At 37.0% G+C, this 26,128-nt stretch overlaps 1 protein-coding gene across 1 annotated transcript; it reads right to left on the minus strand.

Moving 5' to 3' along the window:
• Nucleotides 1–312: 312 nt before the first annotated feature.
• On the minus strand, nucleotides 313–26,128 carry LOC122789380 (homeobox protein MSH-C-like). The gene is made up of 2 exons (XM_044056783.1): nucleotides 25,590–26,128; nucleotides 313–2,554 (listed from the first exon to the last, which is right to left on the minus strand). The coding sequence occupies exons 1-2, from the start codon at nucleotides 26,047–26,049 to the stop codon at nucleotides 2,139–2,141; spliced, it is 876 nt and encodes a 291-aa protein (XP_043912718.1). The 5' UTR covers nucleotides 26,050–26,128; the 3' UTR covers nucleotides 313–2,138.

The raw sequence follows: 26,128 nt of genomic DNA on the forward strand, positions 1-26,128 counted from the left end.
AAAAAGCTTAAACACAGAACTTTGTTTTATCAGTTTTATTAAGTGCTAGAGGAATCCTATGATGGACTGTATGATATCAGATATATAAACATGCATTGCCATATTGTACACATTCCTGCATACTTATGGGGCTGTTAGGAATTCTGAAAAACAAGGTAGATGGTTTACTCTAAGGTGCATGTGTGCCTGCATTTGTGTGTGTGTGTGTGTGTGTGTGTGTGTGTGTGTGTGTGTGTGTGTGTGTGTGTGTGTGTGTGTGTGTGTGTGTGTGTGTGTGTGTGTGTGGAGATATATATATATATATATATATATATATATATATATATATATATATATATATATATAGACACACACACACGGACACACACAATGCACCATGCAGACTTTTTTTCTAAACTGCCCTGCCATGCTGAGACCACACTAAAAAGGAAGAGAGTCACCATCCCCCACTGCATATTATTTAAAACCGCATTGTACAGTGCCCCCTTCCACTCAACACTGTCAAACAGAAAACAGAGCAGCCTACTATGTAAATGAACTTGAAATACTGAATGGGTAATAAGATCCTATGAGGAACAAAGATTTCCATGGGAATTAAAAAACATGTCTGGAAGTTGTGGTTGGAATCCAAGGAATACCTAGCAGTAATAAAGGACTGAAGTAACACGAGTTTTTTTTTACATTGTATCAGCAAATACTATAGGAAGTATAAAAATGAATGATGTGAAATCCAAACAGCTGACATGAAGGTAGATGATACAGACAGAGGGAATATGATCCTGGCACTGCTGATAATTACTGTGTAAATAATGAGGCTAACACCATACCATGTAAGTTGTGCTGTGCCTTGCATAGCTGTCTGTGATTGTAGAAGTACACTGGGTTTGGTAAGACATGAACGGTAATGAGGGATCATGTTTCTGCTTACCAGCTTGAAGTCTTTACCTAAGCTAGAGATTGGGAAGAGCAATGGAAAACGCACTGAAAATGGAGGAATTTAGCATTCTGAGGTACCAAACCTAACCCCAGAACTAGCTAAGCAGTACAGTCCATGTCCATTGGTCAATATTGGTAAAATGTGACAAGAATAAGGCTAAAGCAGTAAACTATGACCCAACCAGATTAAGGCACCTTGGAATTCTGTTTGAGAAATGGATCACAGGGAATACAAATAAGCAAAGAAAACAAATCATATAAGCTGGCAGAGGTCACCTGCTGACCAGCGTTTATGCTACTGCCAGACTACAATGCAAACTACTGCCACAGGAACTACAGACTTTGTGAGTGCCCTTTTGTGTTGCTGTCCAATTAGGAGTCATTTGAAACTGCAGCAAAAGGGAGTGTATGAGGTCTTATGTAGTCAACACCATCTGGCAAACCTTGCCTTAGAAGCTACGTTTCTGAAGTTGCAGCAACAATGAAATAGGAGACATGAATGTAAAGCAGTTTTAATGCTAGAAAAGAAATCAGGCTGCATTGCAGGTGCAATGGGATTGCACCTTGGCAAAGTCATTGCTGAGATCTGTGATTCACTTTGCCTTGGTGTGTAATAAGACGGTTAATATATTCTGTTCCTCCATAGTGCTACAGTTGCATGTCTTGCCACTTAAAAGTTCATATGGACTTTACAACATTTATTTCTCAAGTTCTAGGTAAAAATATACAAAATATATTTGTGTACTAGTGTGACAGAGCTAGTTTGTTATTCAGCTTCAGAGCAGTATATATGTTCTATGAAGCTACGCCATAACACATTTGTGAGCTTAAAACTGCAGTCCACATCCTTGTCACAGGCATAGTTGTGTCACAAACATTTTAGTTTTGACATGTGAAGGAAGTTGCATCTCACAGTGTCAGATGTGCCATGTTCATTAGTGGCAGACACTAATGTTCACCATTTTCTAAAAACAACTAATGTTCACCAGTCCTTAAAAACAAATGGTAGAATAACAGAGAAATATGCATCAGAGCACTTAATGTCCATGTTAAATTACTGAAAAAGAATTCCAAGTTTTTGTTTCCACATAATGATCTTGTTCTCTGCCTTCCATGGAGTTGTATACCAAGGAACATAGTCTAAAATGCCACTTGTGAAGTAGGGTCCATCACTTACTGGTATCTGTAAGTCCTTTTGTGCACTATGATAAATAATACATTCCATATGTGACTGGTGCTGTGAATAGTCCAGGCACAGGCAAACCAGGTCTTTGAAATGAACTTGCAGGTCCATACAGAGATGGAGACCCAAGGTGGGTGTTCAGTGGGAAAGGTAGAGCAAATGATGGCAACAAGGGCTTTGCAGCTAGTTTTAGCTTCTCCAACTCAGCCTCTTGAAGTCTCTTGGCTTTAGCCCTGCGATTCTGGAACCAGATTTTTACCTGAGTCTCTGTAAGATTCAGAGAGCTGGAAAACTCAGCCCTCTCTGCTATGGAGAGGTATTGCTTCTGTCGGAACTTTCTTTCCAGAGCCAACAGCTGTGAAGTGGTAAAGGGAGTCCTTGGTTTCCGGTTGTTCTTGTGCTTCCTCAAAGTGCAAGGAGGTGGGCTTGGGTGTCCTGCAAAGAAAGGAAAAAAAAAAAAAAAAAAGGAAAGCAGAATTTTAGTGCTCTAATTCTTATGCATGCTGGATTTTAAAAAACAGCTAGCATTTCATGAATGATCACACTGTAGCTATAGCATAAACTAATGTTGCTGGTCATTGAAGTCTGATGTCTGAAACCGTGTCTGATTGGCTGACATTATTTTAATGTTATATGGTACACACTTTCCATTGTCATTTGTGCTGCAGATGGGTGTGCTGAACGTGTAGAACAAAAATGAAAAAGTACCTAGGGTGATCAGTACATGCACCCTAAATGAAACCTTTCCTTCACATTACGAGAAGCTGCAAGTTAATCCCCATTTTGCAATTTCAGTAATCAACCAAAAAAAACATACCATGGGAAATGTACGAGATGAACAAAGTGTTGTGTTACCCATCATATAAGTATACAACAAATGATATCTTCAGTTGCTACTTAATTTATTACAGTCTAAAGACGAGGAGATGTCATTTTTGCTGGTATAAACCAGAAAGCCTTTTCTGGCATTTGTCTTTGTTTGCTTGCTTGTTTTTTTTATCTGGGCAAGTTAACTGATCCTACTGGACTCTTTTTCACCCAAAATTCTAACTCTATACAAAGCAAAATGTAAATACAATAGGACATATGTAACTGCAGTATAAAAAATTGAAAATTAGAGGAAAAACATATTGTGTAAAGCACCTTGCTTCCATAGCCTGGATGCTCTAAGCTGTATGTTTTTGATGTTCACCAAAGTATTAATGTTACTGGAAGTTCTGATGCATTCTTACAAGAACACACTTCTGTTTCTTTTACTCTAATGTAAGGGTATTAATGTTACTGGAAGTTCTGATGCATTCTTACAAGAACACACTTCTGTTTCTTTTACTCTAATGTAAGGCTTTTCCTGCACGACTATTTTTTTCTTCTTTTCACAGTCAGCTTAGTACAGTTTGAACGTTAATTCAACCACTTCCCATGAACTCTCATAGATGCTAGTCAGCCTTTCCATTAAATTATCTACCCTCCTCTAAGACGCTGCTATGTTCTCTCTGACTCATATTTTTTAACATCTTTATTAAATTATCACTTAAGACATAGGCAAACATACATTTATGTAAAAGAAAACAAACCATGTTAATGTTCAGTTACAAACATTATACATGACATACATGCTTTTATATAATTATCATAAGTCCAACGTTTCATAAATTGCTCAATTCCTGCTTCTCTGTCTCTCTCTGATTCATACTAATACTGTAGACAGGCACTCGATTTGTGCTATTTTGTTGTTCGGAAGTTTACATTTTTAAACCAGATAATGGTTTATTACTGCTGAGTGCTCCTAATTATCATTTATCTAGTATGCCATTGCAAGCATGGTGCATCACTGAGCTTACACACCATTTGTATTTGTTTGTTTGTTATCTGGGCAAGTTAAATACTCCTACTGGACTCTCTTTCACCAAAGATTCTACCGCTATGCAAAGCAAAAAGTGAAAACAATAGTACATGGATATGATGCAGCCTGCCATTAGGTACAGCAGAGAACTGTTGAACTGCCATAACTAATCAGATGGTTAAGTTAAATGCAAAGTATTAAACCTTAAATAAATGTAAATGCACTCTCTATATTTAATAATTAAATTTAATAAACTGGAAGAGCAAAGACAGTAGATCGGAGAGGAGAATGTAAACAGGAAAACATAAATACAGCTTAAGATAGAGAGATGGGGGGGGACAGACAGAGATACAGAGATATGGGTTTTAAACAGTATGGAACAGTAAGAAGGCTTGTAGAAGATACTTTAATGGGCAACCCCCATACACAGAAGAGAAGACATACTATGCTTGGGAATCTTGTTTTCCTAGTCACATTCAACAGCACACGTCCACTTTTTTCTTATTAGACCAGCTTTCTCTGAGCTGCCCTTGGACTTCTCTGAACATCTACCATTGGTCTGACCTCTACAGCTCCAGCTATTGCCAGTGTCTGGGTGTCTGACTTATGCTATCTAGATACAGTGTAGCTAAATAGCCTAGTACAATATCTCTTTTTGGTGCAAACATCTGGAACAGAGAAATTTGGAAACCAAAACCAGCATCATTCCAAAGTGCCTTTTGGTGACTTGAGAGACTTTTTGTCTCAGTGTGTTGTCTCTTCACAAGAGACAGACATGTACTGATCGCATAGTATCTCTTCATTCATGCCCCCCCCCCATATTGCCACACAGACGACACCGAGTAGTGATAGTGCACTGACTGATCCCTCTCATCTCCCTAGATTAGGAGGGCAGCCTAGGAGCTCTGTCTGTACTCGATCCCTCCAGGCAATCATTTAGAGAGGTTAAGACACTGTTCCTGCAGCAGTGTACCAGCAAAGTTAAATCCATTTCTAAACTTAATTTATCACTGAAGCAAACAAAAATGATGACTAGATGCTGCCCATCAGATTTAACAAGTGCAGTTGAGCGTTGTTTTAATTAATGCCATGTGATGCTGCCACATAAAGTAGCTTCTGTGATAAGAAATCTGTCACACTAGACACTGATGACTAGAAGCAGCATTGACTAATGACACAGAACTAAGTTTCAGTGAGACATCAACAGCAGACATTCCAAGAAAACTAGGGGCACATTTCTTTGGAGATCATATAATTCTTACTCAAACCGGACCAACTCTGCTGCAGCAGACAGCAAATACGTATCATATCTGAGGAAGACGACACCACAAATTTCATTTGTACGGTGAGGTGTTCTGACTCTAAAACCTTTGAAACACATTGTTTAACCTTGCAAGGTCCATGCAGGGATAGTCACAATGTTGTTAGGTGTCTTCTTAAATGTCCTGAATTGTGCAGAATGTCCACATTTTTGCCTCATATTTTGGACTACACCTCCTAAAATTTGTGGTTTTGTAAGACACCATTGAAGATTGAAGCCACTGAATAATGATTTGACTTCATACCCTTCAGAAAATACATATTATGGAAAACTGGTTATTCCAACAACTTTTTACATTTCTAAGAGCAATATTTAAAATCTGTTTGTGATTGTGGGCCTTTGCCTCCACATTATTTTTGAATTTATGCAGGTTTCTTGTGCTAAAAAGTTGAGCGGTAAATGTTAAGACTGCATTTACTGATGGTAACATGCTGGAGTTCATAGACTACATTAAAATCAGTTTATTAATTGTTTGAAACAAGTAGAGTAGAATTCCACAATAAGCGACCCTGCATAATCATAAACAAAATAGCATTTCACTACACACTACTAAAAAATTAAAGGTAGTATTTTCTTTCAAGACTGTCAGCTATGTTAGTTGGATGGGAAGGAGTAACAACCGCTATGGAAGGGAGGCTTTGCTTCTTGCAGAGCAAAAACAAATTTGATGGCTTGCTTCAGAAATAACATTTTTTGGAAAACAACATTTTTGGTCTATTATACTGACTTATGGTTGGTGTGATGTTCATGTGTTGTGTTTGTTGAACTCGCCTGTAATCTTGCTGCAAGTGCATAGTCACAGATGGGATGGAGAATATTCCATACGATACAGATGCAGGAGTGGCATCTTCATGAGGGCGGGAAATGATCTGTGAACAGCGCCTTTATACTTCCCAACAGAAGATGTCAACAGCCTTACAATTTCTAAATTTATAATCTTGTCTATTAATTACTTAGTCATTGTAAGAATGAAGCTTCTTTAAAACCGCATGTTAGTTTTTCATGCGCCACTTTAGTGTGAGGTAGTGTGTTTTTCTTTGCAGAATCGGTGTTAAGTGTGAGGTCTTGGATAAGTAGCATTTATTATCGATCACATTTATTTATAGGACCATTACTTTGTCCATTTGGTATTACTCTGTAATGACTTTACTTGCTGCAACATGCCAGGCTACTTGCTCTGCTATGGTCACCTGTGATGTTACATTACTGAAGACCTACAAGAATTACATGTCAGTTGTTGCTCAATGTATGCTCTGCATGACACATCATGTACTGCTGGGAAAAATAATTCACAAACAGAGAGAATCATATATGGGTTAAAGTGTGGAATGAATGAATTACTGTACTTGTTAAAATGGTTACACCTAAGCAGTATACATGTATTTATTAAAAAAGTAACAGTGTTGCAATGTAAATCATTCAAATTTAAGGTGTAAGACAGTGGTCCATTTTGGCTACCACCGGTTCAACTAAAACATTCTTATACATGGTGAGATACATTATGATGTGTGCTGCAGCGGGTGAAGCTCCTTCCTTTGTGAGATGCAATAACCCCACAGTTGATTATTATTAAGTTTAGAGGTACAAGGGCAAAGCACCCAAAATAAAAGCAAGTTTTTGCAGTTTGAGGGAATTCAAAGATTCAAAGAAACTTTATTGTCATTTTGGACCACACAAATGCAGCCTAAATGAAATTACAAATGTCAGGTCACGAGAGAAATGCAGGACAAATAATGTAGATACAGCGGTATCAAAGAATAACATAAGAAAGAAAATAACAACACGTATTTAGAGTCTTTTTTTCCAATCAGACTGGTATTTCTGTTTCTATCCACTGCACTGCTATCACTGACCAAAATACTTCATAAGACCACAAATGCAATCTTACACTCTCTAATGTGATGATTAGAAAGCAATGGTAACTGTGTTCTCCTTAACAGACTGCTATAACCAAATATCATAGATCATAAAGCCATTTAAAAGGAATCTTTCATTTTGAAACAAGAAATTGTCTCATAGCAGAGGTACACAAGATGTACATTTCTGGGTCTATATTAAATAATCAAACTTTCAACTGTTTAAGTGTCATATGGTCGACACCATACGTTTGAACTTTTAAAAGTTCTAAAATCTAATAAAAAATAAATAAACTACACAAATAACCTACACCCCCACACCACCCGCTCTTTAAATATACTAACTCTGAGATCGCACTACAGTGCAGAAAAGGGAAATCTTCCCATTCAGCTCTGTACAGAGATCTCTGTTAAAATGTTCGAACTTTCAAAAATTCGATCATATTGTGTCAACCATATGACAGTCGAATTTTTGAAAGTTCGATCATTCAATATAGACCCTACATTTCCTATATGTATGTGCCTGAAAATTCTGTATGTACTAGTATAAGTTGACATGCAAGTATTAACCACAAAAAAGTGCAATGATCAGTTAATGTAATAAAATGCAGCTGAAAGCATGAATCTTTTATTAGAAAACAAGACCCATGTGGTCTTCTGATGAACCCCTTTGTTTGTTTACTTTCAGGAATACACTAATTGGTTTCTAAGCCATCCCTTTGTACATAGTTTCATGTTCTATACTTACATAGATATGGTTATATCATACAGCATCCTACCGTCTTTTGACCCCAAGTCTCATAATTCAGATCTCCTTAAATGGAAATAACTGACCTTTTGCAGGACACTGAAGTGTCCTGATTGCATAACGGTATTGTGACCTTGCAGTCAATTATAATACTTTGTAGGCTGTGTGAAGTGTATGAGAGGGCTTGCCCATTTGAAAAAAATATAAATATGTATAAATATTTGAGAGGAGTCATGAAAGCTTTTTGCTTACTTTGTATAGGATTCAACCATACCACTAAATGGCACCTTAAAAAGACTGATCTAGAACCCCGAACCTCAAAGCTGTCCAAGTCCACTAAAGTAACAGCTTTGCCTTTTACTTCCAGGTACAGTGATAATCCCCAAAACGTAGTGAGATGTCTAGAGATCATGGTTTATGGAAATAAGACTTATTCCTTCCTCATCAAAAACTGTACTGCCAAAGACATCATCTCTGAAATAATCTAAAAAGGACTTATAGTCATACCAAAACTGGATAAATATAAGGGAACTCTGAATTTTCCTCAGTCTCATTTTCGAGAGGAGAACACATATCTCAACCTCTTGATACAAGAATTCTTGACAAAGCCAAAAACAATGGGGGGTTATTTTAAATGTTGTTCTTATAAACTTAGAACATTGATAGAATAACAGGTTTTGCATTACTATGCATTTTCTGAAAGATATGATATCTGTAACTAAAATATTTGTCATTATATAATTATTTTAATTCTCAATGACTTGCCAGAAAACATTTTTTTTGCAGAAGAGACCAAAGTGTAAGTTAAAATCTGGGCATTCTTCAAATTATGAAAAGTTGGGTGGTATGGGGGGTCATGATGAAATTGATAACTTTAATTGTTTTTGAAATTACTAATGGGGAACTGTCATAGAGCAAAACCTTTTCTTCATCCCCTTCAGCCTGTAGATCTCCAAACACATTGTAGATAGATTATCATCAGTTGGCTGCAGCTGTTAAATTGCTTGAACATAAAACTCCTTCCGACCCCCAAACCTCTGCCCCTGGCTTCAGAGTTGTCCTGTGTTTGTAGGGATTTTTTCACCTGCAGCAGTGACATTGGTATCAGTCCCTCTGACACCAGTCCAGACAAACAGTCCAACTGATGCTGGCCTTTTCTGCCTACAGATCATCACCAGTACCAGTGTTGGATAGATCAACAATTGTCCCACTGACACTGGGTTACCTGGCACTGATCCAACAGACATTGGTATAGTCAGTGTTAGCCACACTGGCATCTGTATGCTTGAAGGTGAGCCCACTAGCATCAGGACACTCGGCATTTGTCCACCAGTATCTGTCTAAACTGCATCTGTCCAGCTACATTTTTCTATCCAGCTTTGGTATATCAGAACTTCACTCCTACTACAGTAATTGAAGTGTCTGCTTTTCTGAAGCATAAGCTGTCTCGTCTTGGTTTGTTTTGGATTGTATTTGATATCAAGATGTAATATACCAATTCCCTAAGAAAAGGTGGACAGTCGGACTTCCCTTTCAGACATGCTGCAGGAGGAAGGAAATCAGTATAACATAGTTCTAGAACACTGGTGTCGACACTGTTACAGCAGCTGTGTCTCTCCACCCAGTTTAATAATAGATGGTGTTTTAACATTAAGCACAACATTCGGACAATATAACGAAAGTACTGCAAATAGGATGAATACCTTTCAGACACAGAAGGCCATGGAGAGAGTGGTGAGTGATAAAGAGACAACACCGGTGCAGGAACTAGATTATGTACTGCACAGCTAGACATGATTATGCAAAAAGGAATTTACAAAGTACGTGACGTACCCTGTAAAACAGAAAATAAATAACTAATAAAGAACAGGGTGATTATATGCTCGTTATTTAAAAATGCTGTGGTCACTTTATATGCTTATAGAAGGACTTTATATAAAAGAAAACAAAAGCACCTGTGCAATACCTGTAAATGATCACTTGTGGTCAGTGTACCGACCAGTAACCAAATGTAAAATAAAATAACAGTAAAAAATATAAGGAAAGGTGAGTTCAACATCTGACTGCATATTTTATTCATGATGGTGAAACTGACAAAAGAACATACATCTCCGCTACGGACAGAAAGTGAATGTACAGGTAAATAAAGAAAACCCATGAAAAAGATGGGTGGGGATCTATTCTAGACCATAAGCTGCAGGTAAGTATATAATATCAGAGAGCACATGCGCCTTTAAAATATGTCAGGAAGTGGAAAGAAAAAGGAAAGAACTGAGTGTGGGAGACCATAAAAAAACAAAGGATCCAAATAAGTAAAATGCTACAGCAATACAGTCGAGAACCGAACTTCACACACAAAGTAACACTTAGCCTGAGATAAAGATTCTTTTGAAAGAACAAAAGGCAATAAAGAAATATGAGCTAAGTTCCATTATATTTAAATGAAGTGACTTGTGACTTAAAATGTGGGTGAACAGAAATCAAGTGAATTGCTGCCTGCTGTCAACGGTTGCAACCTTTATTCACACAGTGAGAAGTCTTACCAGGGCAGAACCAGAATTTTATACCAGTAGGATAGCTAGCTGATTAGATAGATAGATAGATAGATAGATAGATAGATAGATAGATAGATAGATAGATAGATAGATAGATAGATAGATAGATAGATAGATAGCAAAAATTCAAATGCAATGAAGAGATTGCAACAAGCAAAATAAATAAATTAAAATAAAGTAAAATAAAACAAAAAAAAATTCAAAGCACATTACTTCAAAATAAAGAGTGATGCTCCTGCCAGAGGCAGTCATAAAATATAGGAAATCAAAGGGCTTCATTCCAAATTGGTACAGTAGGATCAGTGATTTGTTTCACTGCAGTGTACTCTGTGTGTACATACAATTACATATAGACCCTCGTCAAGCCAGTTTTAAATAAAATAAATTAGAAAATGATATGACCCAGGGGTATTACTCCTGTTGAGAATATAAAGTTATGATGAAAAATGAAAAACATTTTTCAGGCTTGCAGATGATTGTTCTTAACACTGATCATCATGCATGTCCTTGCTCAGTTTGCAGGTAAGCACTAGTACTTGCTTGTAAAGGAAGACAAGAACTTTGAAGAACGTCTGCTTAAAAATGTATACAACTATCTCCTTATGGTTTCTATCATCAGTTGCCTAATTTTATTCCTATGGCCCTAAAATTATCCACTGACATGCAGACTTGAAACAGAGTTGTTTTTTTATTAATATCTTGGCTACTGAGAGGACACCTACATTACTATAGCAAAAACAGTATAGGTTTTAGTTCAGCAAGATGATGATGGTAAAGTATGAATGAGATCTTGATGATGCTGGACCAACTGTGTGTGTGTGTGTGTGTGTGTGTGTGTGTGTGTGTGTGTGTGTGTGTGTGTGTGTGTGTAAGTGTAAATTTTGGTGCAGTACTCCTTACCATATTTCATTCTATGATATTTGTATTTATTTGCAAAGTGGAAGTAAACAACTTCCTAGAATTATGTTCATGTCACAGAGCAATTCTTTGTACCTGGCTGTGCACAATGTCACTACTTTACAAATCCGGACTTAGAAGTCGTACCATATGTCTCAACTGTACAGATTTTCACAGAATGTCCAGATTTTTGCCTCTTATTTTTGGTCAATTTCTCATAAAACTGTGACTATCTGTCAAATCACTAGCAGATTGTTGAGGGTTGAAGTCAGAAAATATTGCCAGACATTTTAGTTTCAGACCTTAAACCCTTCAGAAAATTCATGCTAATGCAAAAACCTGTCATTCTATCAACTTTCTAAGTTTGTAAGAGCAGCATTTAAAAAGTGTCCCTATTTTTGGCCCTTTGTCCCCCCATTGTTTATAGCTTTGTCCAGATTTCTTGGTCTAAGAGGTTGAGAGGTATGGTCGTAGCCCATGTTTTTGTTTTTCCCTATGGGCTGGAAACACAGATGTGCACACCTGAGGCCATATTTGTCCCCTTCCAAACTTTCTGTTCATACTTGCTCTGCCAGCTATTCATTGACTTTACCCTCAGTAGCTGTCCCTTCAACTGATGATACTCGGAACTGTAACACAAAAAGTTAAGCACTTGAAAGAATAACAGTTTTGGGCCCAAGCTGAAAGCTTGCATATTGACATAGCATGTAAGCATTAATTCAAAACAGAGCATTTTTTTCTTGGTGGAACTCCGTCAATACTGCTAGTTACAGACCACAACTGACTTGTAGCAGTTTGTTAAGAGTCACGTTTACTGCCACTCTTAAATATCCACTCAGCCTTCAGGGTTACAGTATCTTAGGTAACCACTTCAAGCAGGTGTTTCTGACTTACCATGAAAAATATAACTTTGAGGTTTGCTTAGTTAACATTGGGCTCTTCTCACTGCCAGATTCTTAGTGAGAAGAACTAGATGTGTAGCACATCAATCAGCTGGACAAATGCAGATTTAGGGAGTAGCAGGTCAGACCCCTACTCAGCAGCCTCACCTCAGCCTGGTGGCATAACACTGTGGTCCTTGTACACTTACCCATATTAACACACACACACAAGCATATACAGCTGGTTAAAAGATAATGTCAACATTTTTGAGTGCAACAGCAGGACTTCTATTGCTAATAAATGTGCAGTAGAGCTTATGTAATGAAAGCAAGCTGATTTAGGAAGAAATCTATTGTAAGACCTACTCAGTGGCATAAAAAAACAAAACACCCAAAAAAACTAAGGACTAATGAATATTACCATGCATATTTTTATGTTTGCCCAGATCTTTTGCACTGAGAAAAAGATGTGTGCACTTTGCTTGGCTTTAGTTTTGTCCTAACTTAGTTCCACAGGTCTTCACAGCTGTGCCTGCACACATTTTGTTAATACTCTGAGGGTCAGAAAATTAGAGTGAGCATCCCCAGAAAGAATGACCTGTGTTAATGACAAGGCAATTAATTGTTCTGTGCAATTGACCAGTGGTAGATGTAAATATTCTAAAGATGCAGTGTGATCGATTCCAATTACTGCCATAAAATGTAAGTGTGCTACATTACAGCCTGTCTTAAGAAAACATACTAAACATTGTACAAGTCATACAGACCCAGGTTACAATAAGCAAACTTCAGTAGTGCAAAGGGCTCCTTTACTTGAAAGATGCTATAAATTTTGACTGACAAGCGAGATGACAATGGATACTTCCTTCCTTCCTACTATGGCATGGTAGTAGCATGTTCAAACATGTTGATGAAGTTTACATGCAAATGGTCAACACAAGAGCTATGCATTCAGCATGCAGGTAAAGTGTGGCACAGATAACTTTGTTGTGTTTGTAGTTAAGACCCTTTGTTACAGATGCATACAAGGGCACCTGACTGTACAGGCATATCTCTGTCTGGGCACAATTATCATGTGAAAAACAGAACAAAAAAATCTAAAACAGCTGGGCTAGCTTGTTTGCAGACTATATACTCTAGTATTAATCCTGGACATTGCCACAAGACAGTTTAACGAATGCCTGAATACATCACTGAACATGGCTAAATGATAGAAAGAAAAAGAGGATGAAGTTATGCAAATGCAGTAATCTGAGGGCTGAGCATGTCTGAGGACAGATTAGTGCCGAGAAGTGTGCTGTACACCGACAAGTTAACCATGGCTTGCAACATCAGAGAAGCAATTCAAGGGTCAATTGAGGAGAATATGGCTAAACTCATTAGGGCTAGCAGCAGATAAACAAAAAAAAAAGAAGCAAACAAGCGAACAATACAGAAATAGACTGCTCATCTCTAACTAGTGTCAGGCAGAAACAGCACTGCAAAGGTGTACAGTGAAATATGTATTTTATTAATTAAGCCTGGTGTCTCTTCTGGGAAATCTTCTAAAGGTGATATAAAAACCAAAATATAAAAGAGCCACACAAATTATAAAACAACTTAAAATATCAACCAAAAAGATTTAGCATTTACTCCATTAGAATACAAAACCAATAAATCAGATGAAGGCTCTGTGTGTACAGTTCATGCCAAAAAATAATTACATTCAAGATGGAAGTGGGACAAACTTATAACACCAAGTAAGGGACTGAAACAGTTGAGGTCAATAATTCTATAATAAACTGAAGGCACACATTACAAAACGACAAGGCAAAGGAGTGCAAGAGAAGACCTTTCAAACAAGTGATTTAAGACAAAAAGAAAGCATTAGGCAGCTGGACTATAGTTTCCCAGCATTCAAAGCCCCATCAGTCATTGCACAGGCAAACAGCAGAAGCTAGCAAACCAATGTGAAGCAGCTGTCTTGATAAAAGAAGACTTAATCTATGTGGAAGAAAAACAGCATCAATGTGACAGGAAGACCAGCAGACGTTTGTGTTGTGGTGCACAAGATAATATTAAATTAATATGTAAAACTCACTGCTCTCATACACTGCAGGCTTACGCTCATGTCTGTGTACAACAGCATTCCAAAACATGAGAAGGAGGTGCAGAGTTAGCAACGAAAGATGTGGGGTAAAAAAACCTAGGAAGAAGAGCAGCTGAAAAAGTGGAGGCTCAGAATCCTGGTTGTGTACTTCCAGAAAATATTTTTTATCACCTACATTACCAGTTTGAGAATCAGATCACATCTCTTCTACCTTGCCTTCACGTGTTTTACTGTTAACCACTTCTTCATTATTCTAATGTAATGACTGTTGCAGTTAATCCTTATTCCTCAGATTTTTTTTTTGCATTGATTTAAGTTTCTTATTAGTATGGATCAAAATTTGGCAAGAAGTTTCAGAATCTTGGAAATGACACAAAACCCTTTGTTGTTGATTCAGAAAGGTAAACAGACAGGAAATCATTACAGTGCAACATTGTGGTACTTTTTTAGTTAGTTTTCACTAACCAGATAAGAGCTAAAAGAAATACAGTTTTACTGTATTTGGGGAGTGATCTGGGAACTTTAGTTTATTTAAGTACTTTAAATACTTTGTAAATGGCAGATAGCCTAGTATGAACCTATGAACCTATGAAGTAACTGACTCAGAGTTATACAGTACGTAAATGGAAATTACAGGAATCAAACCTACCTCTGTAAGGGTGCAGGTATCACTGCCATAATATCTAACCCAAATGATTATATTGCAGGTCAGTATTACATGTGTCCTCTCAACAGAACTAGCATGCTCTGTCAGTTACCATTTTGTCAATGGACAAATCATCAAGGCATTAATGATTGCTCACCCCACTCACTGACCATGTTAAACAGTAAGATTGTGTAACAATGGGGTTAGTAAATGTCCCCTTTTCCTCAGTGTAGTATGATCTTAAGAGTTTCCTCACTGTAGTATGATCTTAAGAGTTTGTAGTGATTTAATGGTTCAGGTTTCAGTGATCAGCAATCAACAGAATGGGCGTTAATACCATCACCATTGATCACTTACATAATCCCATCAAATAACATATAAACAAATTAACACGACCTCAGGATGCTTAAAATCTGATGCCACTGTTGCTTATGGGCTACAGCCTTAAACAGCAATATGCTATAGTTTAGTACAGTGAAGCATAGTGCCCTACAGTTAGTTTGTGTAGTGTATGTAGTTCAGTGCAATTAAACATAGTACAGTTAGTGTAACACAGTGTGGTATACCGTAATGTTGTGTACAGTATTACATGTAATACCTGTAATGAAGTACAGTGTAGTGTTTTAGATGGAAGGAATGTTTTCTATCACTGAAGTGCATTACTTTCCAGTCTGGAAGTAAAACTAGTATCCCACACCAATTTCAGTAGCTGCAATAAAACATCTGATTACTGAAACTTACCACTAAGCAATGAATTTCACAATTAGAAGCATGCCTCCTTTGAAAGTAACCAAATGAATAAAACATTAGCCACTTCTCTCTTTTTTAAAAAGTAAAATATGTCCATTGTACACACAAAAACATATTTTCTGTTTAATTTCTGCTGCTTTGATTACAGTAGAAACAACTATATTTTGATGTACTGCAAATGCTTTGCTACATACAAGCAAAGTGCATCTTAAAACCATCTGCACTGAAATGCATCTGCAAACAGTAAAGACAGAAATCATGTTAGCTTTATACAATAGAATTATTTTAAAATGATAAATACTGACATTGTAGACCAAGAATTCACTGTGGCAGGGTTTTGAGTAATCCACAGTGAGGGACAGTAGGCCTAATTAGACCACTTAGGTTATGAAGTTGTAAACAAACAATAGCTTCCCACCAATAGCTAAAATTTTTACTTGCCATGGGTGTGTTGTGTACTGCCATACATTGCAGTTTAATGTAGTCTAAGGATTTCCGCACACTACATTTAGTGGCATCTTCTTTTATTTGATTGCAAAGGTAATAGCTATTCTGGATGTAATAATGGATTACCATCATTGGAAGATCAAATGTTGAGAATGCCAGAACAAACACTGTGTATATGCATGCGTGTGAACATATGCATGTGTGGGTGTGTGCTCGTGCGTCTGTGTTTGGTGATGGGGCTGGGGCAAAGTTATCATGAGCACAAGCATGCGAGGTAAGACCCTGACCTATCATAGGCCAGAGCAAGTATAAAGCAAATGACAAGATAATATGCCACAACAGTGTACTTATGTTAGAAATGCAGCATTAATTTAACAAGCAAAATACAACAGAAAAGATGTACATCACCTAAAATACAAATGTATAGGTAAGAGAAGCCAGCAGGTAACTATTCCAAGTAGAACAAGTTTAGCAACCTGTTTCCAGAACTCAGAGCAGACATTTGAGTTTTAATTTTCTGTTTAAATTATTCCTTATAAATTGGACTTTTTCATTGCACAGTTTCCAAATAATTCACATTTCCTTTACAGACGATCTTGGTTTAAAGGTCTTCTAGGATAGAAGCTGCAGCTGTGTAAGGTATGGGTGTTAAGGCAGACCAAAGGATGACCACTTTACTATAAAACTAAATAAATAAATAAACTTGCATATAAAGATATTTATTCGGAACGGTTCAGTAATATTACTTGCCTACCTCCTGCACATAAGTCTTGCTTTTACTCCTGTCTCTTTGTCCAACTGTCTGTTATTTAGGACTTACTTAAGAAAAGTAAAATTTTATGTTGAAGTTATTTGCTTGCTTCTTTGTTTGTTAACTAGGTAAACCCATTAGACGGTTACCTTTTTTTCAGATGAGACCTTGGGAGCACTGTCTGGCCACTGTAGAACTGCTAGATAAAACTTATTAAAAGTATACAATCCTTTGTTAAACTGAGCAAATATGTCTAGAATGCAATCCTATGTTAAACTGAGCAAATATGTCTGCCACCATACAGTCTTGAGTATTAAAATGAACTAAGGTGTAAGGTTTGTAAGCTTAAAATAACTGAAAAGTTCCACCATGATACTGCCTACCAATATGTGCCATTAAACAAAATGGTGAAATATAGATCATTGTTGGGGAGTTGTAACTACTACTACCAACATCACCACTGTGGCCTTCTTGGCAGTTCAGATCATATGCTGCCTAGACTGGCTTCACCTGGATGAAATCTCTCTCAAGACTCCATCTCTACTCCATTTTTTTTTTGTTACATAGATACAGACAACAATTGCATAAATGAAGCATGACAGTTGGGAAAACTCCATTTATGTTTGATTTCTGGTAGATTGCTACTTTGTACAAAGCAAGCTTAAGAAAAACAGTGCACAATGCAAAAGAAACAGCAACAACAATACTGCAGAGGGACATGGAAATAGTCACAACTCTAGACTTAAAAGATATGCAAGTAAGCAGAGCAGAACAGCAACAAGGCTCTGGGCAGGCTCTTTATACACAAAAATACATGAAATGAAGTATCACCAGAACATAAAGTATTTTTGAATTGCGTACAGATGCAGGAGATGATGTATACAACCAGAACACAAAATGTTTGATGCAGTGTGGTACAGGAAATGAGGTATCACCAGAACACAAGGTGATTGAAATGGAAGTCATGATGTATTACCAAACACAAACTGTTATTTCATCATAGACTGTAAGACTCCCTTATATTGTGTGCAGTTCTGGAAACATCACCTTTAGAAGAACACAGAGCAGAGGCTACCCAGAGCAGGCTATCAAAATGACACAGGATCTGCATCAGAAACTATTTAGGAGAATCAAGAAGTGGATAAGAGCAGCATGCTTATAATCTTAATGAAAGGAAGGAAAATTGAGACAAGAAAGAGACAGTACCCTATTGAAATCAACAGGTTTCATCTTAAATAAAAAGAAGAAATACAGCAATAATAATAATTAATAATAAAGCAGACGTCTAGCAAGATACAAATCAGTTTATTTAACAGAGAAGGTCCTGTGTGATTTGAGTGGCTTTTCCTGTGGATGTAGTACAATCAAATACAGTGACAGAATAAGTTGCTGGTCAGATATCATGTGCATGCAACCTCTCTCAAGTAGGCAAACAACAGGAAAGGTGGCTCGAACAATTCCTATTTGGCATCAAAGGCACTGTTTCATTTTAAGGCCTACTGGTTCACTTATACAGATATAATGCATACAGCCCAAAATACTGGACGTGTCTTCTGAAAGCAGTAAACCGAAAATAAATAATTCCTCGGCTGTAAACTTTCTTGATTTTTGTACCTCGAACGCACATCTTTCTCGACAGTTATTTGTTCAAAAATCATTGACAAAGTCAAAAATAACGAAAGAGGGGAGTGTGGGAGATGAAAATTCCCCAGATCAGAACAATTTGTGACACTCTAATTCGCGAAAGTTAACACAACAGGTTTTGCATTAACACGAATCGTCTTCTGAGGAATAAGAATTATGAAACTCTAGCGCCTGACTGCAGTATTCGGTGAGTTAACAGAAAAGGGCAGAGCATAAATATGAGGCAAAACCAAGGGATTTTCTACCAAATCGGGGTTAGTGGAGAGTTGTGCTACAGCAGAAATTTTACTTAGGCTGTCCTCACTCCACGTAAGCTCACATCTTGCACTTGAAAACTGTTTCAAGTTCGTGATACCCTTCATGTTCTCCCGCTGAGAATGTTCTAGTCCTACGTGTGTGTGTGTGTGTGTGATATACATTGTATGTATGTATGTGTACACACATATATATATATATATATATGTGTATGTATGTGTACACACACATATATATATATATATATATATATATATATATATATATATATGTATATATATATATATATATATATATATATATATATATATATGTATATATATATATATATATATATGTATATATATATATATATATATATATATATATATATATATATATATATATATATATATATATATATATATATATATATTTATATGTGTGTGTGGTAATATTTTACATCAATCACAGTGTAAGAAGAACAGCTTGCTCTGTCTTAGAGAACCAAATGAAAAGGGTCTACATTTAATTGGGCCAATGAATTATTTTAGCTGCCTATGTCATTATGCACTACCACGAAATCAAGAAGAGTGGAACAGCGATAAGAGAAAATACACCAAAACAACTAAATAAACAGTTAAATTAACAGTCATGAATAAAAATAATAATAAACTGACTCCATGTTACACTTTTCCAAAATATTCTGTAATAACAGCTCGGACTCGATTGTGTGACCCATTTTTGTGTAACGCGAGAGTCCAATAATTAAATGAGAATTTAATATGCTCTCTTTCTCCAAAATGATAATTCAAAATTAAATTCACTATCTCTGTTATGTTTTTCTACTTTAGCTACTTGTTCTATCTCAGTCCTATTATGGTTAAAGGTTAACTTGAGGGGCTCTCCCCTCTACTTCTGAAAGCAGAAATGGGTTGGTTAAAATGAAAAATGAAAATAAACATCAAATCACTGTATAAACAGTGAATATTTGTTAATTAATGAACACTGGAAAAGTCTAGTATGCATTTTAAAGGCATGCACAACAATATAGAGCAATAAAGGAAAGGAAATTTAGACTATTATTTTAGAACATGCGAGATAATCAAGAAAATGTCAAAATTGGGAAATTTTCATTAATTAACTTTTCAAGAGAGATTCGAAACATAACCAGATTAAACGAGGCTGTATAATGAATATATATTTCAGCTATCTTAATGCATTATACCTTGAAATTTTCCGGAATTTCGAAAGGCAACTGCTAGGAAAGTGATTAAATTCCTTATAAAAAATAACTTATTATGTAGATCATTACAGGAATAAAACGGAAATTATGCAATCAGAGTGGATAAAAAGTGGAGAGATGTGAATTACGATTGTGCCCTAATTGGGGCACAGCAAAATGTTAAGCCAGTTTACTCTTACAGCACTGCCTAGAATACACTAAACTGTCAAGCCCATAAAAACAATAACGCCAGAATTCTGGACAAAACAAAAATAATGGGGGACAAAGGCTGAAAACTAAGGACAGATTTTAGATATTGCTCTATCTAAAAAATATATATCTAATTTAGAAGGTTTAGAACAACAGATATTTATTAGCACGCATTTGCTGAATGATATGAAGTCTGAAAGTCAACTATCTGTAATTATTTAGTGACTTCCATCCTCAATGATTTGCCATAAAACCACATTTTGTTTTTGGAATAGTTCAAATATGAGGTAAAATCTAGACATTTTGTAAAATTCTGGACATTTGAGAGGTGTGGTCAAGACTATTTACACGCTAAATGTCTGTAACATACGGAAATGTTACCAGTATTCTGCTTAGGAAGATCCAAAAATGTACCTCTTCTCTTAGGGGTTGGAGCAGTTATTGTTTGAAAGAGGTTAAGTTAATTTATGGAAGTGTGTTTATCTCTCAGTGCTATGTCATTTAAAGAGCCCGCAGCCTAACCAAGTTCCTTGCTTTGTATTGCATCGCCTGTCTATAATTGCTGTTTAGTATCGAGTGAAGTCGGGATTCTATTTTACAACCAGCCTTAAAAAAGTCTTAATCCTGTGTGTAGGATAACAAAACTCACTAGAAAACTGCTCTCAAGCAAATTGAATCAAGTTCTACGTAACTAGGGGGATAAACCTTGCCTGTGTAAGTAAGGCATATGCAAACGGAACCTTGGGGGAAAATGCATTTGCCCTGCGGTACTCAAAATGCTGCACAATAAAAAAAACTGTAGTTTCTTACAGCTAATTATTTAATAAAGTCTGATCAGGTCTCTAACCCACCTCTTTCTGCTCATCGGTCCAGCAAGCAAGTGCCTGGTCCGCAGCTGCTGAAAAATCCACATAAAATAATATGTGGCAAATGGAGCAGTTTTAGAAGTGTGCCCACCTTGTTTAGACTTTCATAGACATAAAACTGAAAGCAAATAAATGTTCCACAAGAAATGAAAGGAAGCTATGCAGAGCACAGTAGCAGTGCATTGGCGACCTTCTCCAGCTGTTTCAGATGCAGGCAGGCACACCTGCGGGCCAATACAGAACTCCTCAAAGTCCTTGTTAACACCCAGAGAGTAAGCTTAAAGCCGAGGTTTTGAGGGTTTGCCTTACAAACACAAGGTGCAGAGTGTCTCATAGGGATAATTGGCTAGGCTTAAAATGTCTCGCAAGGGCAGTTAGCCTAGTACTAATCTATGAACCTATGAACCTTGTGCTTGTGTGTGGTGTGTATGTGCATGTATGTAAGCTCTTGTTTTACTTAAAATGCTCCAGTGCAGGGGGTAGCAGCAGCACCCCCATGCTATCTGACTTTTAACTAAACGATGTTATACACACATTTTATTGTGACTGAGAAACAATTGTGCATTAATATCCGGCATTTATAAAAGGGGTGGGAGTGATGTGAATAAAAGTAGCGTGGAAAGGAATGTTGTGAGGATGAAACGTAGCTCTTCCTGAAACATCTCTAGGTTGTTAGATAAGCTTAAAGTCGGCTACCTTATAACTTTTTAAAGCATGCTTTTCTTGACCCCCCCCCCCAGTAATATATTTAGTACCTGCAATTTAAAAAAATGTTGCATACTGTACCTCTCACTCTCTTAGCGCAAGTATTCTGGACAAAGCTAAAAATAATGGGTAAGGGGACGAAGACCCCCCCCCCCAAAAAAAAAAAAAAACAGGTGCATATTTTAAATGCTGGTCTTACAAACGTAGAACATTGTAAGAATAATATGCTTTGCGTTACCATGGATTTTCTGAAGGCTATGAAGTCTGAAACTTGTCTGTAATTATTTAGTGACTTCAGTCCTGATTTTCCAGAAAACGCATATTTTATGAAAAACAGGCCAAACATATGAGACAAAAAAAGTTTGTACATTCTGCAGACTTCTGTGTAGGTATGTATAACGGTAAACATGTTGCCGCTCTTATTAACATGCAAAATATCTGGCATGTTGTCCCGTGATCTGACGTCTGTGCGATTAGCTTAATTTATATTTCATTTATTTCAAAGAGTTTTAAAGAAATTGCATTTTTATTACAGGTTCCCTATATCTCAACTGTACAGATTGTTGCAGCATGTCCAGAGTTTTGCCTCCTATCGTTGGTCCATTTTTCGTAAAATTGTGGTTTTCTGGCAAATTGGTAAATCATTAAAAAGTGAAGTTAGAAAATAATGACACACATTTGAGTTTCAAACGTCATACCCTTCAGAAAATTCATGCTAATGCAAAACCTGTTAGTCTGTCAACTTTCTACGTTTGTAAGAGCAATTTTAAAAAATTGTCCCTATTTTTGTGCTTTTGCCCCACTATACGTCTTTGTCCAGCTCTATTGCTCTAAGAAGTTGAGATGTATGAAATTTACAGCTGATGCAAATGGATGCACGAATGTAGTTGAAAGAGCTCATTAAAGAAAAAAATGCACACAAGAGACATGCCATTGCGAATGCGAATACACACTGCTAAGAATTAAAAACAACAGGTAGGGTTACGCTTCCAAAAAGCTCTGCATCTCAGTATAACACTGAGTGAATCCGAAGTTCGACCTGGCAAAATTACCTGTCAATCACAGAAACCACGCCCAAACCTGCCCCAAACTGAAAAGTGATGCTGAGATAATGGAGCATCGACCAGTGTTTAAACCTGACAGGGTTTCATTTGAACTTCTTTTGTCCATAAACATTTTCAGACTTAAAATAAATCAGTTCACAAAATTTTGAGAAGTGTAACTACTAGACTATTTCCTAAAAATAATTATTACAAATCTCTGGAAGATGGATAAAAGGATTAAGGAGCTGTCTACGAGATGTTTCCTAGGGTCCAGTGGGATAAGGTTTGATTCCCTCAGCCTGCATTGCCTAACTGTGTGACTCTAAGCAAGTCACTTAACAGGATACTGTTCCCAAAAAAGGTCCATGGAGATCAGTGCTCTAACCCGGAATACAAATAAAATAAAAATGTACCCTTGTAGGATTAATCCACAAGTAATTATACATAATATACACATTAAAGAAATCTTTATAAATCCTGAAAGACAATAAACAATAAAAATAAACCATACCACATGAAAAAAACTCTTACAATGTAGAAGTATGATAAATAAATGCAATATAAAAATATTAGTAATAAATATGTTTTAAGTAGGAGGCCAGTACCGAATGAGCATCATTCAAAAAAATGTATGCATATTCATCAAAAGGATATTGCCAGACATTTGTGTTCTGCTTGGAACATTTTTTTTTCTTTTCTTTTCCTGACCGTCCTTTACAAGTATTATGATTTACTGATGTTAGGATGTGTTTACAACGGTCTAAAGCCACTTAAGTAAAATAGCTGTGCCACGTATGTAAAATAGTTGTGCAAAGACCTTGCTTAGATATTAGAGACAATCTTGCAATATACATTAATAAATGTGAGGAGATATATACATTAATAAATGTGAGGTGGATTTGAGGACAACAGTGTAATGCTACGAGTACAAAACCAAACTGGCTGCACCACTGCCACATCAGATAAATAAAATACGCAGTGGTTCAGAGGCATCTTCAAAAGTGTGTGTGTGTGTGTGTGTGTGTGTGTGTGTGTGTGTGTGTGTGTGTAAGTAAAGTCTGGTTTTAAAGAAATAATTAATGTCATCGGCGTTCTTCTTTCACTTGGAATAAACCAGACTGTTTAGCTTAAACAAATAGGTTTACACACACACACACCTGAGCAAAAAGCTAATGTGACATACAACTCAGCAGGTTAGTAAAGAACAGGAATGCCTTTACACTGTCTCCGTATTGCAAGGATGCCCTTAATGTTTTCTCAAAACTTAGTTCCATCCCTCCAAATGTAATAAATTAATAGTGCATACATTTAAAAGTGCCCCTAATTTGAACCATTGCCCTAATTAAATGTTTAATGTTTCTGTGGTGCTGAATAGTAATTCATGGTCTAACAATGTGGCGTTTCCATAGTCAGTGTAAGCAGGAAAAAGAACAAGTTAAACTCAAAAGAGCAAGTTAAACTTCAATGTTGATTTAAAATTTGGCTTGTAATTTCCCGTTATATATGTAGTCACAAATCCCATGAATAGAACCGTTCTCCAACTTTTGTTTGGCTTTCTAAAGACAATTCCACAACACGCATAGTTTTCTGACAGTGTTCAAACAACCCACAGAACTCTGATCACACATATTACTGTTACAATCATAACATGTGAGTGATATTGGGTGACATGTCATTTTGGTCGAGTGAAGTAAGGCCGAATTTTGACAGAATAGCCATTGCAAGACAAGGTACTGTGAGAGGTACTGTGAGCCTGTAAAGGATGATTTTATGTTACTATTGCAGCGCTTCCAAGACTTCCAAGATCAGGGTGTAGTCGGAAATGCATACAAAATTAATGCTACTGTCATTAAAAATGTACTCAAAATAAATCTAGAAAAGAGATGCATTGTTTTCAGCCATCACTTAAAAATTACCATCATCTCACATAAGCGAAACATATGTTCGTAGAGTTATTAGGCTGAGGTTATAGATGTTGTGGGGCTTTTTATGCAGTCTAGTTACATGACTGTAACTACTCTCGTTCTACCTGTAATTTAGTTCTAAATATTCTGTAATATTGCCTAGTAAAGTTTCCAATGCCTGTACTGGGGCAAGTGCATCCTTTTCTAAGGTGATACATGAATTGGGGGTGGAGGCAGGTAAATGTCGGTTGTCATATGTTATTTGATTCTCCGCAGTAATATTTATAAAACTATTTGTTTTGTGACTTCAGCATAACGTTAACATAATTAAGTACAACAATTCCTATACATTTATAATATCACACAGTTATTGCATTAAGCCTAGTTTTCCATAACCTGAATACACCAGTCATGTGCAGCAGCTTGTAGCGAATGCCGGTAGAATGCATAAAAAGCCCCACAACATCTATAACCTCAGCCTAATAACACCCGCCACCCATATTCCCTCTGAAGATACCAGTTGCATTTACTTACAAAGGTGCACCCTAAAATCTGTGGTAGATAAATCGATAGATGTCATCGGATGAGTTTACATTTTTTGGCTTTAAGTGCATTGCACTTTGAGGAAAGGACACGCCACCTCAAAAGACAGGAAAAGAAAAAAAAAACGCGCCTACGGAATGGGGTCACAATTCCCGGCACACGTTAGATGATGGCAAACTTTTAAGTATGAATATAAATTAGCAGACACAAACACTTTTTTGGTGGTGGAGCTTACTGTCACTGAGGCATAACGGGTCTGTAACAAAAGAGCGCAGTTCACTTTTATTGCCTCTAATATTTTAAAGTACTTACTCGGGGGGGAGGAGTAACTTGCTTTCTGTAACCAAACGTTTGGCTGTTTTTCATCTCCACTTTCACAGTTTGTCTTGGATCGTTCAGCCAAGTTTTGAAACTCTTCCCCGCAGTAACCCTTTTCTACATAAGATGTCCTAGGTGAGGGGGGCTGCTCAGTAGCTTTCAGTGGATTAACTGTGACCCTGCTCGGATCTTGAAGAAGATGAGGGTGCTGCTTTCGGCAGGGCTTTCTGTCCTGAACTAGCAGAGCTTCCACGCTGAAGGGTAGACTGGTACAGGATGAGTTCCTCTTACATCCCTTGGGATCTGAAGTCAAAGATCCAGCGCCTTGGCTTTCTGTGCTCTCTCTGTGCGCCTCTTGTGTGAGAGATCCCTGGCAAGAATTCATTTCTGCAGAAGGGGCCATACAGTTCAGACCAATAGCCGCCACCCCACCTCCAATTAGACGTAAGCGCATACACAGCACAACACAACTGCTGCAACTAACGATGTTTCTCGCTTTCTCGTAGCATGAATAAAGTTCTGATATGCGCTAG

Source organism: Protopterus annectens, chromosome 14.part0, assembly GCF_019279795.1.
Source record: "Protopterus annectens isolate FY-2018-M chromosome 14.part0, PAN1.0, whole genome shotgun sequence".
NCBI classification, from domain to species: Eukaryota; Metazoa; Chordata; order Ceratodontiformes; family Protopteridae; genus Protopterus; species Protopterus annectens.

Bases quoted from the DNA above. Each gene is read 5' to 3' on its own strand.
- LOC122789380 (XM_044056783.1), bottom strand. From the start codon at position 26,049: ATGCGCTTACGTCTAATTGGAGGTGGGGTGGCGGCTATTGGTCTGAAC. The intron at 2,555-25,589 runs GTAAGTACTTTA...CTTTCTTTGCAG, and splicing joins AAGTTACTCCTCCCCCCCGA to GACACCCAAGCCCACCTCCT.